This window comes from Delphinapterus leucas, chromosome 1, assembly GCF_059928025.1.
Source record: "Delphinapterus leucas isolate spDelLeu-1000000601 "Yukka" chromosome 1, BTC_Dleu_Yukka2, whole genome shotgun sequence".
In the NCBI taxonomy this organism is placed as follows: Eukaryota; Metazoa; Chordata; class Mammalia; order Artiodactyla; family Monodontidae; genus Delphinapterus; species Delphinapterus leucas.
This window is the reverse complement of record NC_143129.1, coordinates 63,362,553-63,375,212: the sequence shown is the minus strand read 5'-3', so window position 1 is coordinate 63,375,212 and position 12,660 is coordinate 63,362,553. Positions and strand designations below refer to the sequence as shown.

The window sequence follows — 12,660 nt, the reverse complement described above, 5'->3', positions numbered from 1 at the left end:
GCCCTGTCCCTCACCTCCCCGTCCTTCACCCTTCTTGAGGTTCACTCTCCTTCTTACCTAACTTAAATTCCACGGTCAACCATTATAATCAGGCCCATGCATAGCTACCGTTCTCCCTTGCCCTTCTCTCAATCTGCTTAATCACCACCCTGGGTAAATTCAATTCTCCGTCTACTCTAGTTTGCACTCATGTAGCTGTACATGGTTAGGAAAATGCACACACAACCCACACACAACGAAGCTTCACTTGAAATTCATGACTACCATTCTCAAGAGAGCCCTTACTACTGCTGGGCAATTATACTATGCATCCCTAGTTCATTCACTCTCCCAATGTCCTGAACTGTTTCATACCTCCTCACTTCATCATTTCCCCCTTACTCTCACATCTCAGCTGATTCTTTGCCTCCTACTTCCCTGAGAAAATTGAAGCAATCAGAAAAGAATTTCCAAAGATTCCCATCACCTGATTTATCCACTAACCATCTACCCACTGACCAGCATCTGTGTCTATATTCTCTGCCTTCCCACTGTTACCATAGATCAACTATCCCTTCACATCCTAAAGCCAGTCCCTCCACTTGTGCAATAGATCCCATCACCTCTCACCTGCCCAAGAATATTGCCCCAGCAATTAATTCTTCCCTTTCTCACATCAAATATTACTTTCTACTGTTTCATTTCCATCACTATACAAACATGCTGTCATTTCTCCTATCTTAAAAATAAAAAGGTTTCTTGCCCTCACCTCCCCTTTCAGTTTCTGTCCTATTTCCTGTTTCCCCTTTGACGTAAAACTGCCAGAGTTGCCTGTACTTGCTGCTCCAATTTCTCTTCTCTTATTCTCTCTTAAATCCACTTCATATAGTTTTTATTCCCACAACTCCACAAAAAAAAATGTTCTTTTAAGGGACACCAATCACCTCCTCCTTGCTAAATCCGATGGTCAATGCTCAGTCCTTGCTTTCTTTTCTTTTTTCTTTTTTTTTTTTTGCAGTACGCGGGCCTCTCACTGTTGTGGCCTCTCCCGTTGCGGAGCACAGGCTCCGGACGCGCAGGCTCAGCGACCATGGCTCACGGGCCCAGCCGCTCCGCGGCATGTGGGATCTTCCCGGACCGGGGCACGAACCCGTGTCCCCTGCATCGGCAGGCGGACTCTCAACCACTGCGCCACCAGGGAAGCCCAAGCCATCAGTTTTGACTGGACTTCAGCTGTCAGGCTAAGTAGAGGATCACATACTACTATTGCAGTATTGGGTTGCTTTCTTGATTTTTCAGATTTTGATCTGATTACAGTTGATCACCCCTTCTTCCTTGAGTCATCTGCACTTGGTTTCCAGGACTCTAAACTCTTGATTTTCCTCCTGTCTCAGTGGTTGTGCTTTCCAAATCTTTTTGCTTATTCTTCTCTCCAACCTTTTACTTTGGATTTCTTAGTCCTCTGTATATGTAAACTTCCTTGGTGATGTCATCCAGTCACGTAGCATTCAATGCCATTTATATACCAACAAGTCTTAAATTTATATCTCAATCCCATACATTGCTCCTAAAACCCAAACTCATATCTTCAACTCCCTACTCAACATTTCAGTTTGGATGTCTACATTTCATACCCTACATGCCTCAAACTGAATTCCCAATCCTCCTCCCCAAAATCTTTATCCGTATCCCCTTGGCCCCCATCTCAATTGATCGCATCTCCATCTTTCAATTTGTTCAGGCCAAAAACCGTAAGAGTCACTTACGATTCTTCTCTTGCATCCATACCCTACATCTAATATGTCAGGAAGACCTTGACTCTACTTTCAAGTTATATCTAGAATGTGACTATTTTTCACCACTTCCTCTGCTATCACTCTGCTCTGAGGCACTGTCATCCCCTGCTTGGATTAATATCAGAGCCTCCTAATGCTTATTTCTGCTCTACTTTTCCCCACAGCAACCAGAATGAGCCTGTTAAAATTTATGTCAGATCATGTCCCTCTTTTTCTCCAAGACCCTCCAGTGTTTCCCATCTCAGAGTAAAAGCCAGAGTCCTTTTAATAGCCTACAATGTCTAGGTGACCCGGCCTCCCACTTTCCCTCTCTGGCCTCCTCTTCTGCTCTCCTTTATCACCCCACCTTGGCCACTCCTGGCTATTCCCCAAACATGCCATGCAGTCTTCTGCCAGGGCCTTTACAGCAGCTCTTCCCTCGGCCTGGAACTCCCTTCCCCTGAGAATCTGAATAATTCCCTCACCTCCTTCCAATCTTTGGTTAAATGTTACCTTTTCCATAAGACCTACCCTGACCCCCTTACTGAATACCATTGCTACTTTTTTCTTCTTTTTTCAATAGCATTTGTTACCTTCTGCTTATGTTTATTGTCTCTCTCCTCCTGCTAGAATGTAAGCTCCATTAGGTCAAGGGAGTTTGTCACTTTTACTCGTAGGTGTATCTCAAGCATGCAGGACAAACAGTATCTGTCATGTAGTTAATGTTCAGTAAGTATTTGTTGAATGAATAAATTTCTGAGGCTAAACATCATAAAATGCAAATGGTAGAAGTGAGTAGAGGTGGTCCTAGGTGGACAATACATTTTTTAATAAATAGATGTTGGAGGAAGAGAATAAGGGATAAAGGGGATGATGAGGGGCTTGCTAAAGCATTAAAAGCGACTGCCTACCAGTTAGCCTTTAGCCCTAGGTGCAATTCAAGACACATTGAATTTCATTGTAAAAGGGAACATCAATAACTTCCACAAGATGGCACTGTGTCCAGTCCTGTTTTCCCGCATTCGAAGGGTTTGAAATACCGTAAAATTGTGTGACTGATGCCCTCTGCTGGCTTGTTTTTGTTTTTCTTGACCTTGAGCCTTTGGCTTAAAGATGTAAATGATGGCTCCATATGCTCCCTTGAACATGCTCAATGTGATTCTTACATCCATAATTTAAGCCAGCTGGCCAAAAGCACACTCAAAAGTTTATAGTACTGACACAGCATACAGGCATAACACTGACACCGATTTGATTGCCACACAGAACCACTGTGGTGTGGTGACACTCAGATCCCTGCAACGCATTCTAGCCGCATGCCAGTCATGCATCACGCCCAAATATCAAGCACACGTGCTGCCTTGTGGCTCTACCTGTCCTTCATCCTTCCATCTCAACTACAATCCCTGGTACCATTTTGGAAAGATAGGCAACACTGCCTTCCCATTCCTCCCTCCTTGCTCTCAACTGCCACCACCACCCTCCAGCCTTCCTTATAATTTAGGATGACAAGAAACAGAGCTGGGAGGAAGGGGTACATCTTCTTATACAGGCAAGTTATTTGACAAGTTGGGATTTTAATTCCAAAGCTACCCTAACGCTCTCCCCTTCCCTGCCCTCCCCGACCTGCCCACATACACACACCGTAATACTCTCTGGAAATTTAGATCATTAATATCATATTTGTACCCTTTCAGTGTGGTTTAAATTTAAAAGACTGACTGGATTACTATATTTAAGTGATAGGTAACTTTCCCAAGAACTGTCACATTAGGTCATACCAATTGTTAAGTAGGCCTGCATCCCTATGCCAGCAGCAACCCAGAGAAGCATGCCATAAGTGAGCCTCATCATCCTTCAGGTAGCAACACCTAAAGGCTTGGGATTTCTTAACATTTATTTATTTGTTTGCTTGGTTGTGCTGGGTCTTAGTTGTGGCATGTAGGCTTCTCTCTAGTTGTGGCACGTGGACTCTAAAGCACGCAGGCTTAGTTGCCCCTCAGCATGTGGGATCCTAGCTCCAAGACCAGGGATCGAACCCACATCCCCTGCATTGGAAGGCGGATTCTTAACCACTGGACCACAAGGGAAGTCCCTTAACACTTTCTTACAAGACAGTTATGGCTTTTTTATGTGCGTTTTTTCCCAAAACATTTTGGAACCCATTTATATCCCTGGCTTGTGAAACTTCTTAGACTTACATGTAGACAGTGTATAAAATTATTTTTTCATTTGTCTTAAATTTGCTCTGTTCAAATTTCAAAGGGTGTCTCCTCCTATAAGTCATGATTTGGTAGGCAAATAACATCCACTTTCACCCTTAATAGTTTTATAGAAATGACTGTATCTCTTTCGAGGCTTCCTTCCAGGCTGTGGTGTTCTATTCTCTAATCTGTTTTCATAGGCCAGCTTCCTTTCCCTCTGATTCCTACCATTTTGGTTATTGCAGTTATCCTTCTGTGATCTAATTCCACTATAGCCTGGTTGTGAGGCAACCAATTCTGTACAAAGAATTCCAAACACAAAAGCACTGGATTCTATTCTCAGTAACCTTCTAGATAATGCCCAGAATTCTGAACCAATGTCCTTCAGATACTACACATGGAACACCTTAGCTTGGGTGTACCATCTCAGGTACCTTGAACTTAACATGCTTCATTCTTATTTTCTTATCTACTTTACTTCCAAACCTGTTCTCACATCTGTTTTCTCATGGTATAGTTACTAGAAAGAATCCACTCAAGGCGAAGCCTCCCCCCACCCTGCCAGTTCTCTTTCCCTCCCATTGTCCAACATGAATTTACCAAGTTCTGAAAATCTCTCTAATCAGAATCGACACCTCCTTGGTGCAGTCACCACCCTTAGTGTAGACCCTCATTTTTCACTCTTACCACAAGAGCTTCCCATGCTCAGCCTCTGTAGTTCAGCCTGAATCCTGCTACCAGAATTTTATAAACACACACACACACAAGTGTGTTTGGTGGGAGCCCTATATCCCTTTTCAAAAGCTCCTTAATTTGCCATTGACTCCAGGATCCAGGAATTCAAGGTATTCACCACGCTCAGACCTCAGCCTCTCACTGCAGCCCGTCCATTCTGCACTCCCCTCTCCTGCCAGGATGAGTCAGGCCCTGTGCACCTGGACATACACACTGTTCACTCCGGTTGGAATATTCTTCTCCCCACAGTCACCTCTTTTCTCTTTGAACTGAATCTGCTGCCCCACCCTGCACCCTCACATCCAGCCCATAACACCCCATCCCCTGCCACCTCCACGGGGAACTTCTGCAACCATCAGACTGCAGAGGATCAGGCCTCGGGTAATTCCAAATACTATTGTGTGGAAGAGCTGAACATGACAGCACAGGCACATTCATTCATCCCACTGAGGAAGTATTTTTGAAAGGGATTCAAATGTGGGCAACTCTCTGCTCACCAACGTGGATGCAGCTGCTATGTGAGTTCCCTAAAGTTGATCATTGGAAATCCATTCAAATAAGGAAAGTGTATTAAAACATTAAAAAGCAAAAGCTATTTTATACAACTCTTTACTATATTCAACCACTAAGCCCTGGCCCCATTTCTGATGTGGACTAAATAATAATTATAAGCCAATTCTGGTCAGTCAAGGCATGCAGAGTAGTGGTTACCCTCTTTGGACTGGGCATGCTCTCCCCATAGTTCTAGCTGCCATTAGTCCCACAAAGCATGCCAGCTTCAGCTGCTCGTATTGTTGACCTGGCTCCTAAAGGTCTCTGCCACCCTGGCCCCCATACATCTTTTGCTTGCTTGAATCCCACCTGACCTCTAAGACTAAGCTCAAGTGCCATCTCCTCTAATAAGTATTTCCTCATTACTCCAGCTAATTTGACCTCCAGCCTCTTTGAAGTCCCCCAACATTTTGCTAGTGTATTATGACACATCATACGCCCCTTGTAGCTAGTTGCATCCATGCTTCATTAAGAACTAAGTGGAAACTGTGAGTCAAGGTTAAGTGACCAATTCTGTGATCTCAGGCCACAAAACTGGACACATCCAGGGTTCTACAATTTGAGCTGCAGATAAATAATAGAGCCTGCATTTAGTTCACTGAAAAAGGTAAAAGTGACTTTATATGCACACACATTCTCTTATTCTCTCTTCATGTCCCTTCTATCTGCCTTCTGCTCACAGAAAAAATCATAAGACAATTTGATGGATGTGTTACTTTTTTAATAAATAGAAACCACATCATTTCATTTGTTACAGAGAATAATAATGAGAGGCAATAATTCAAGAGGGCCCCAGGAAGCTTTTTCATCGACAAAGTAACAGAAAGGAGAAGCACCTTCACTGCCCAAGCCTATGGGTAATTTTTTTCTTTTGATTTCTGATCTCCCACCCACATCATTATGCCACTTCCAGAATGGAACTCTGCCTTCAAATCTCCTACTAGTTGGAAGGCTGGTCTATCAGCTTGTCTCAGTAACGGAATGGAGGTCCCTAACTCAGCTGAGGAACCTCGACAAGTCTTCTTTGATTTCAGCCTCATCCCAAGGCCCATGAATGTTTTCTTTAAAAAGCTGCAGGCGAATGAGGTAGAAAGGGCAGAGACATGAGATGGAAACCAGCAGAAGGGCAAAGAGTATGGCTCCCACAGCACTAATGGACAGCAGGCCTCCCAAGGCTGAAAATGCAAAAAGCAGTGTGACTCCCACATAGCTGTGGGGAGTACATGCCTTCAGTTTCTTCTGTAACATGGGCCATAGGGCAAAAATCTGGATGGCAAATGTCACCATGACGAAGGCATGTAGGGACCGGGGCAGGCGTGAGGCAAGGCAGACAGAAGCAAAGATGGCCATGTTCAAGGACAGTGTGCTGGATACAATGGCACCATTGGCACCATAGTCAAAGAAGATGAGGTGGCCTAACAGCATGAAGACTGACATGGCATAGATGGTGTCAGTGCTGACGGACTCTGTCAGAGTCTTCAGCACCGGCGAAAAGCCATATGTGAAAGTTATGAAGACTAGGGCACTCTTCAAGTCAGCCCACCGGGTCCGCCCACTCTTCTTCCGTCCTTCACCTCCATCAATGAGATCAAACAAAACATAGCCAATCAGTGAAGAAGCCAGGCCGGTCCCAAAAAGCCAATGGGGAGCCAGAAGACCCTCATCCATATACCACCAGATAACCACAAAAACACAGACACTGCACAGCTGCTGTATCACCACACTGGACTCAAATACCACAGCCCAATATTGGTATTTCCGGGCATAGATGTTCTTCCGGAGCTCTTCCAGGAAACTCTGATCCACATAGTTATCAGGAAAAGGCTGTCGCTCATACAAGACCTTCTGCCATCTGGCCTCTTTGGTGTTAGTTACAGGCTGGGCACACATTATCCTTTCGCTCAAACCCAGGCCAGTTCAATCTCCCTTGCAGAAGTCCATGTGGTTCTCGATCTTTATAAAGTTTTGAAATAAAACCTCTCTGGAAATTCCATGCTGAGCTGTGGGTGATATTGTACCGACTTTCCCTTGCTTTCAAAGGCAGCAACCCAGGCTAGGCCTACAGGAGATGAGTTTGTTCTCTGAGGCAGGACAATACAGCTAAGTTCCTAGAAAAAGAGAGACTATGAATCTATGAAAGTTGTGACAGGTCAAGGGTAGGACTGAGTTAAAATCAAACCAACTTATTGCTTTATTAGAAGTTGATTAGCAGTCTGAACAGAATACACACGGTGGCCATCTTATAATTATGGATATTAAAATTTCATTTCAGATTTTACATTATAATCCCTTGTCAGCTATCACTTATGGAGTGCTCACTATGTACTAAGAGTGTTACGTAGCTTCTTTCGGTTAATCTCCACAACCTTGCAAATTAGTATCAACCTCACTGTAACTAGTAAAAAAGCTGAGACTCAAAGTGGTTAGGTAACTTTAGCCCAAGTTAACAGTGGTAAATAGTGGATCCAGATTTCAATGGAAATTCTGCCCCAAAGCCTGTGCCTCTAAACCAGTTCTTAACTCAGGAGTTCACATATCCTTGAGGTCTATAGATGGGCTTCAGACCGTTCAAAAACACTGTCAATGCATACTTGTAGTTATAATTTATGCAAATTTCTAGGATTAGGTTCCAAGCTTTTATTGGGCTCTCAAAGGCATCTGTTACTTAAAATAAAACAAGTTACCGGTCTAAAGACAAAAGTAAACCTCACAATACAGAAAGATATGAGCTTTATGGTTTATCTAACCAAAACCAAGGACTCAAGATTCTTAATCCGTTAACTGAGCTTAACATCCTTTAAAGAGCTATCATCCTACTTATTAACGCCGAAACTCGGGAGGATCACAGATAATGATACCCTTTTCACACTGGGAAAACTATGAGTCAGAAATACCAAGTTCATCCAGCAAGTCTGCGAGGAAAATTCTTATTGCCCGACCTAATTTCTTCCATAGAGAGCACGATAGGTTTCGCATCACAAGCCAGACACCCTGAGAGCCCCCCTCACTGCAGCAGGGAACCCAGCCCGGGGATCTCAAGGCCGCCGCGGGGGCTGGAGGGTCAGAGGCGCCGAAAAGGGCAACGCCCGCCCGCAAGGCGGGGAGGGGGCGGGGGTGGGGCAGGGTAGGGCGTCCCCGCGGGCGCCCTACTCCCCCTCCCGGGCCTCCCCCGCCCGCCGCCGCCCCTCACCCGGCCTCGAGCCTACGGGGGATGCCGGAGGAGGCCCGGACACACTGACTCCCACTCGGAACCCACCTGCCCGCGAGTTCGTAGGGGTGCGCGGCAGCGGGAGAGTGGCCGCCCGCCTCCTTCCCCATCCGGGGCGCCGGGGTCGTGTCGGCGGCCGAGCACTTCCGGGGCTGCCACAACCTCCGCGGTTAGAGCGCCCTTCCTCGGCCTTCGCGGCCGCTGCTGCTCCCTCCTGGCCGCTCAGAGGAACTTCCGGCTCCTATCCCGGAAAGAACTCTCTGAGCCAGGAAAGCGGATGCTCAACAGGGAGACTGGGACGTAGCGTCCGAAGGGCAAGGGAGAGAGGCTGGGCTGAGAGAAGAGAGATTATAACGGCTACTTTGATGGAGCTCCTATTATGAACTCAGGCCCTCAGCTGGGGACTTCCCATGCATCCGTGCATCCACTGGACACATATTCACTAAATATCTACAGGTATCAAGCACTGTTTTAGGTGCTAGTGGTAATAGCAGTGAACAGAACAGACAAAAATCCCTCCCCTCATGAAGGTTTCTCTCTTGTGCATTGACCTGTAAAGTGATGATATCGTCCTCCTCTCATGGAAGACAAAACTGAAGCTCAGAGAGGTTGTGATTTTTCCAAGGCCATACAGTTGGGAAGTGGATTAACCAAGATTAATATCCAATTGTCTATAGCTTCAAAGTGCAGTTCTTTCCTCTGCCTCCTAGAAGGGATGAGGGTGGAGGGCCCCATGACTGAAAACAGCCAGACACTTTGAATAGGTGCTAATGTTCAGCTGAGGTCATGGAAATACAAGAAGATGCATGAACAGATGGGAGTAATGAAGAAGCAAAGGGATATAGTAGAATACAAGATGTAGTGGACACAAAAGTCAGAAAACCTAAATCCACTCACTAGCTGTGTGACTCAGCAAATCACACTGTCTAAGCTTTGATTTCTTCATCTGTAAAATGGAGATAACACTATTTCCTCTTGGCTACTTAATGGGAGAGTCAACAGGGTCAAATATGAAACATAAAAATGCTTTGTAAAGTGTTGACTGCTGTGTAGCTGCTATTAGCTTACTTTGATCATCCTAATGATGGAAATAGCCAAGTGCAATAAACCCTGCAAAATGATCTCTTTCCATTTCCTTCCAGGTTTCTGTTCCAAGATTTGACAAGATTCCGTGGTTTAGTGAGGCCAGCCTCATAAACAAGCCATTAGCGCTCAGCCTCCCGAAAAGGTAATAGCTCAGCCGCTGAGGGCAAAGGTTTCAAGCAAGGTCTCATGGAAGATGATTTCTTAAGGGTTAAGGGCAGTCATCTGAGGGGAACAGCTGATCAGTTGAGAGACATTAGTCAGGTGCTCAAAACCCAGAAAGGGCCAGGGTTTCTAAGACAAAAGTGAGCCCTGAGAATTGGCCTGGCTGGAGGAGATAAGACCTCAATTAACCTCCCTCTGTACCACCACCACTTAACAATGCAAGAGAATTTTGCCCATGGACACTGCCTTTCAAAAGACTTCTGTCCTCTTCATCATCTTTTCTCCCTGCTTTAGCTTGAAGTTTTAAAATTTTAACCATCAAAAGTCTAGAACCATAAATTCCTGTCTTTACAGAGTAGCAACTTCCTATATTTAAACTTTGAGACAATCTCCTCCAATCTCACCAGTCCTGCCCTTTCAAACTAACTGCTATGGAACACGTTTCTATTTTTCAAAATTGGGGGAATTCGTGTGTAGGGAGCTGCCACTTGAAATAAGTGGGTTTCCTCATTCCTCCCCCCTTTTTGATCCCCAGGTGTAGTGATATACCCCAAGGGGGATGAAAGGAAGGGTGAGTGTGAAAGCTAGAAAGATTACGCTCTCTGAAAACAGTCCTTCCTCCTGTTGGTAACTGTCACGTACCCTCCTGCCCATGGATAAATGACTCTCCATGAGGTATATCCCCTCCACATCCCCACTTCAATAACATGTACCTTTGCTTTGTCTGCTGCAGTGTAAAACACCACATTCTTAGTAAGCAGCTAAACAATTTTGTGTATTTTCAGAGCACCTATGAAATGTTTGTTGCTCGATTCTGGGTTTTTCTTTTTTTCCATAACTTTGAATATATCTAAACTCTAGCTAATGTCTTAGTATAAAGCAGGCAATCGGAGATTGAATAAACCCAAAGGCTTATTTACTAAATAAAAACACAGGTAACATAGTTCTTATTAAGAGTTGTTAGCAGTTCAAGGATCACCATGAGTAATGACAATTTAGCACCTTTTAATTGGAGGCAGGGTACAAACTCACCTAACAACGGTAGTCAGATGGTCGGCATAAATGAATAGAGCTGGCCAAAGGGAACTGTAGTGAAGGGGAGATCACCTCCCTTCAGGATTGGGACTGCCTGCAGGTATGTGACCCCAGTGGCCAGATCTGCTGGGTTTTCCAACAATAGCAGAAATCTGGATTTTCATGTGAAATGGCTCGTGTCTGACATCGAAATAGGGTAACACTCCACTATCCCATCCCACCCCAGCCCCTTAGACTTGCCCCTGCAGCCAGGAGCAAAGCATCCCTATGCGTGGCTCTCTCACCCCCAGCTCCCTTTTTCCTTGATTGTACAAACCTCTGGTAGGGGGTGGGGAAGGGACTCAGGGTGGGGGGCTTGAAAAAGGCAGGCCCAGAGCACAACTGATCACCCTCAGAACTTGCTTTCACAGCCAGACCCCCGAGTGTCAGAGGGGACGGCCAGCTGAGAAGGGAAAGAGCAGTTTTTCCTGCAGCCAGACATGCCTTGAGCTAGTTGCAAGGAGAAATTACCTCACATGGTCTGCTGAAGCTCTACTCATGTCTGTACTGGGAGGATTTGGGCAGCAATCTCAACTCTTGTTAAGAGACATGGCGCTTATCTACCTCGCAAGAATTCTAAGACGACTGGACAGCACCTGTGAGGTGCCCTGAGCTTTCAGAAGGACAAGATAGAAATGGAAAGTCTTTTGGAAGGATGCTTTAAGTATCAACAGTTCCTAAGGATTGGAAACTCTTCATGTGGCCAAAGCTCTGAGTTCCAAGCTGTTTATTTTCGGCAAAACCCTTTTTTGAGAACTTGGTTAGAAAGTTTTGAATGTGCTTTAAGTATTACCTGGCTTTGGACAGGCAATTCCAACACAGAACAGTCTGAAAAAGAGAAAGGAACATTTAGCGAAATGTGCTCAGAGCACCCCTAATTGTGAGCCCTGGAAACACACCTACAGGCTTGGAGGAGGTGAGACCTGGGTCTGAAGATCACTGCCTACAGACCACTTCCTTCCAGGAGGTCTCTCTCAGGTTGGCCTGACTGTGCTGAGCCTCACCCATCATCAGTCTCAAAAGCCCTCAGGTCACACCGGGTCCTGTTTGTTTGAGATTATTGTGTGCTGAAGCAGTTCCAAAGTGGCCTCTGGTCTCTCCTGGTCAGCATTTGGGTGTCAAGTCCAAGGCCAACTGTTCACATATCAAAGACAAAGGCAGTGAAGTCAGACCTGGGTCAGACCTGCCTCCCCACTCTCCCAGGGCCCAGGAAAATAGTGGGAGAAATAAAACAATAAATGCCTCATGGACCCCAAACTCCCTGCGCATGCCTTTGTTATAAATGAACAAGGGACAGTGAAATCTTTCCTCATAAGAGAGGAGAGATGTTGTTGGCAGAACTACCAGCGTTCCGAGTGAGTTTCCATTTCTAGGGAGGCCGGGCCAGGCACAGGGCTGTACACACAGGCTGTTTACAATGCTCAGGCCCCCTGCACACCCTGGCTCCTTACGCTGTAATAAAATGCACCACAGCAGCCAGCAGGGCGGGTCACCCTGGGAAGAGAACTGATGTTATCTCTGCAGCATCTCTGCCTCACCTTCTGCCTGGAAAGAAGGAATGTTCCAGGGGAAAAGTGTAGTTGGAAGGAGATGTTTCATGGGAGGAAATGGATGGATTGTTTCAGGTTGCAGGGACAGAAACTGAGAAAGCAGGGCAGGCAGGAGAGGACTGCTTTTGTTAAATATCAATTAAATATCCATCTGCTTTTCTGAACAATTATTTTCTTGCCTTGTTTGCACACTCTCTGACAATCTAGAACTGGCATTGGTTAGTTCAAAACCAAAGGGACAGAGAAGCCAGAGTGACTAAAGAGGGAAAATCTTGTGGCAGCTCCAAAATGACCTGGGCCCTCCAGGATCGGAGTGGGGAGCAACTCCTTGGGTG

The 12,660-nt window shown here is 45.6% G+C and overlaps 1 protein-coding gene across 1 annotated transcript; it reads right to left on the bottom strand.

The window, feature by feature from the left end:
* Positions 1-5,944: 5,944 nt before the first annotated feature.
* PIGC (phosphatidylinositol glycan anchor biosynthesis class C) lies at positions 5,945-8,668 on the bottom strand. Its single transcript, XM_022560182.3, has 2 exons — positions 8,502-8,668; positions 5,945-7,353 (listed from the first exon to the last, which is right to left on the bottom strand). Exon 2 carries the CDS (start codon positions 7,133-7,135, stop codon positions 6,242-6,244), a length of 894 nt encoding a protein of 297 aa, XP_022415890.1. The 5' UTR covers positions 7,136-7,353; positions 8,502-8,668; the 3' UTR covers positions 5,945-6,241.
* Positions 8,669-12,660: the final 3,992 nt, after the last annotated feature.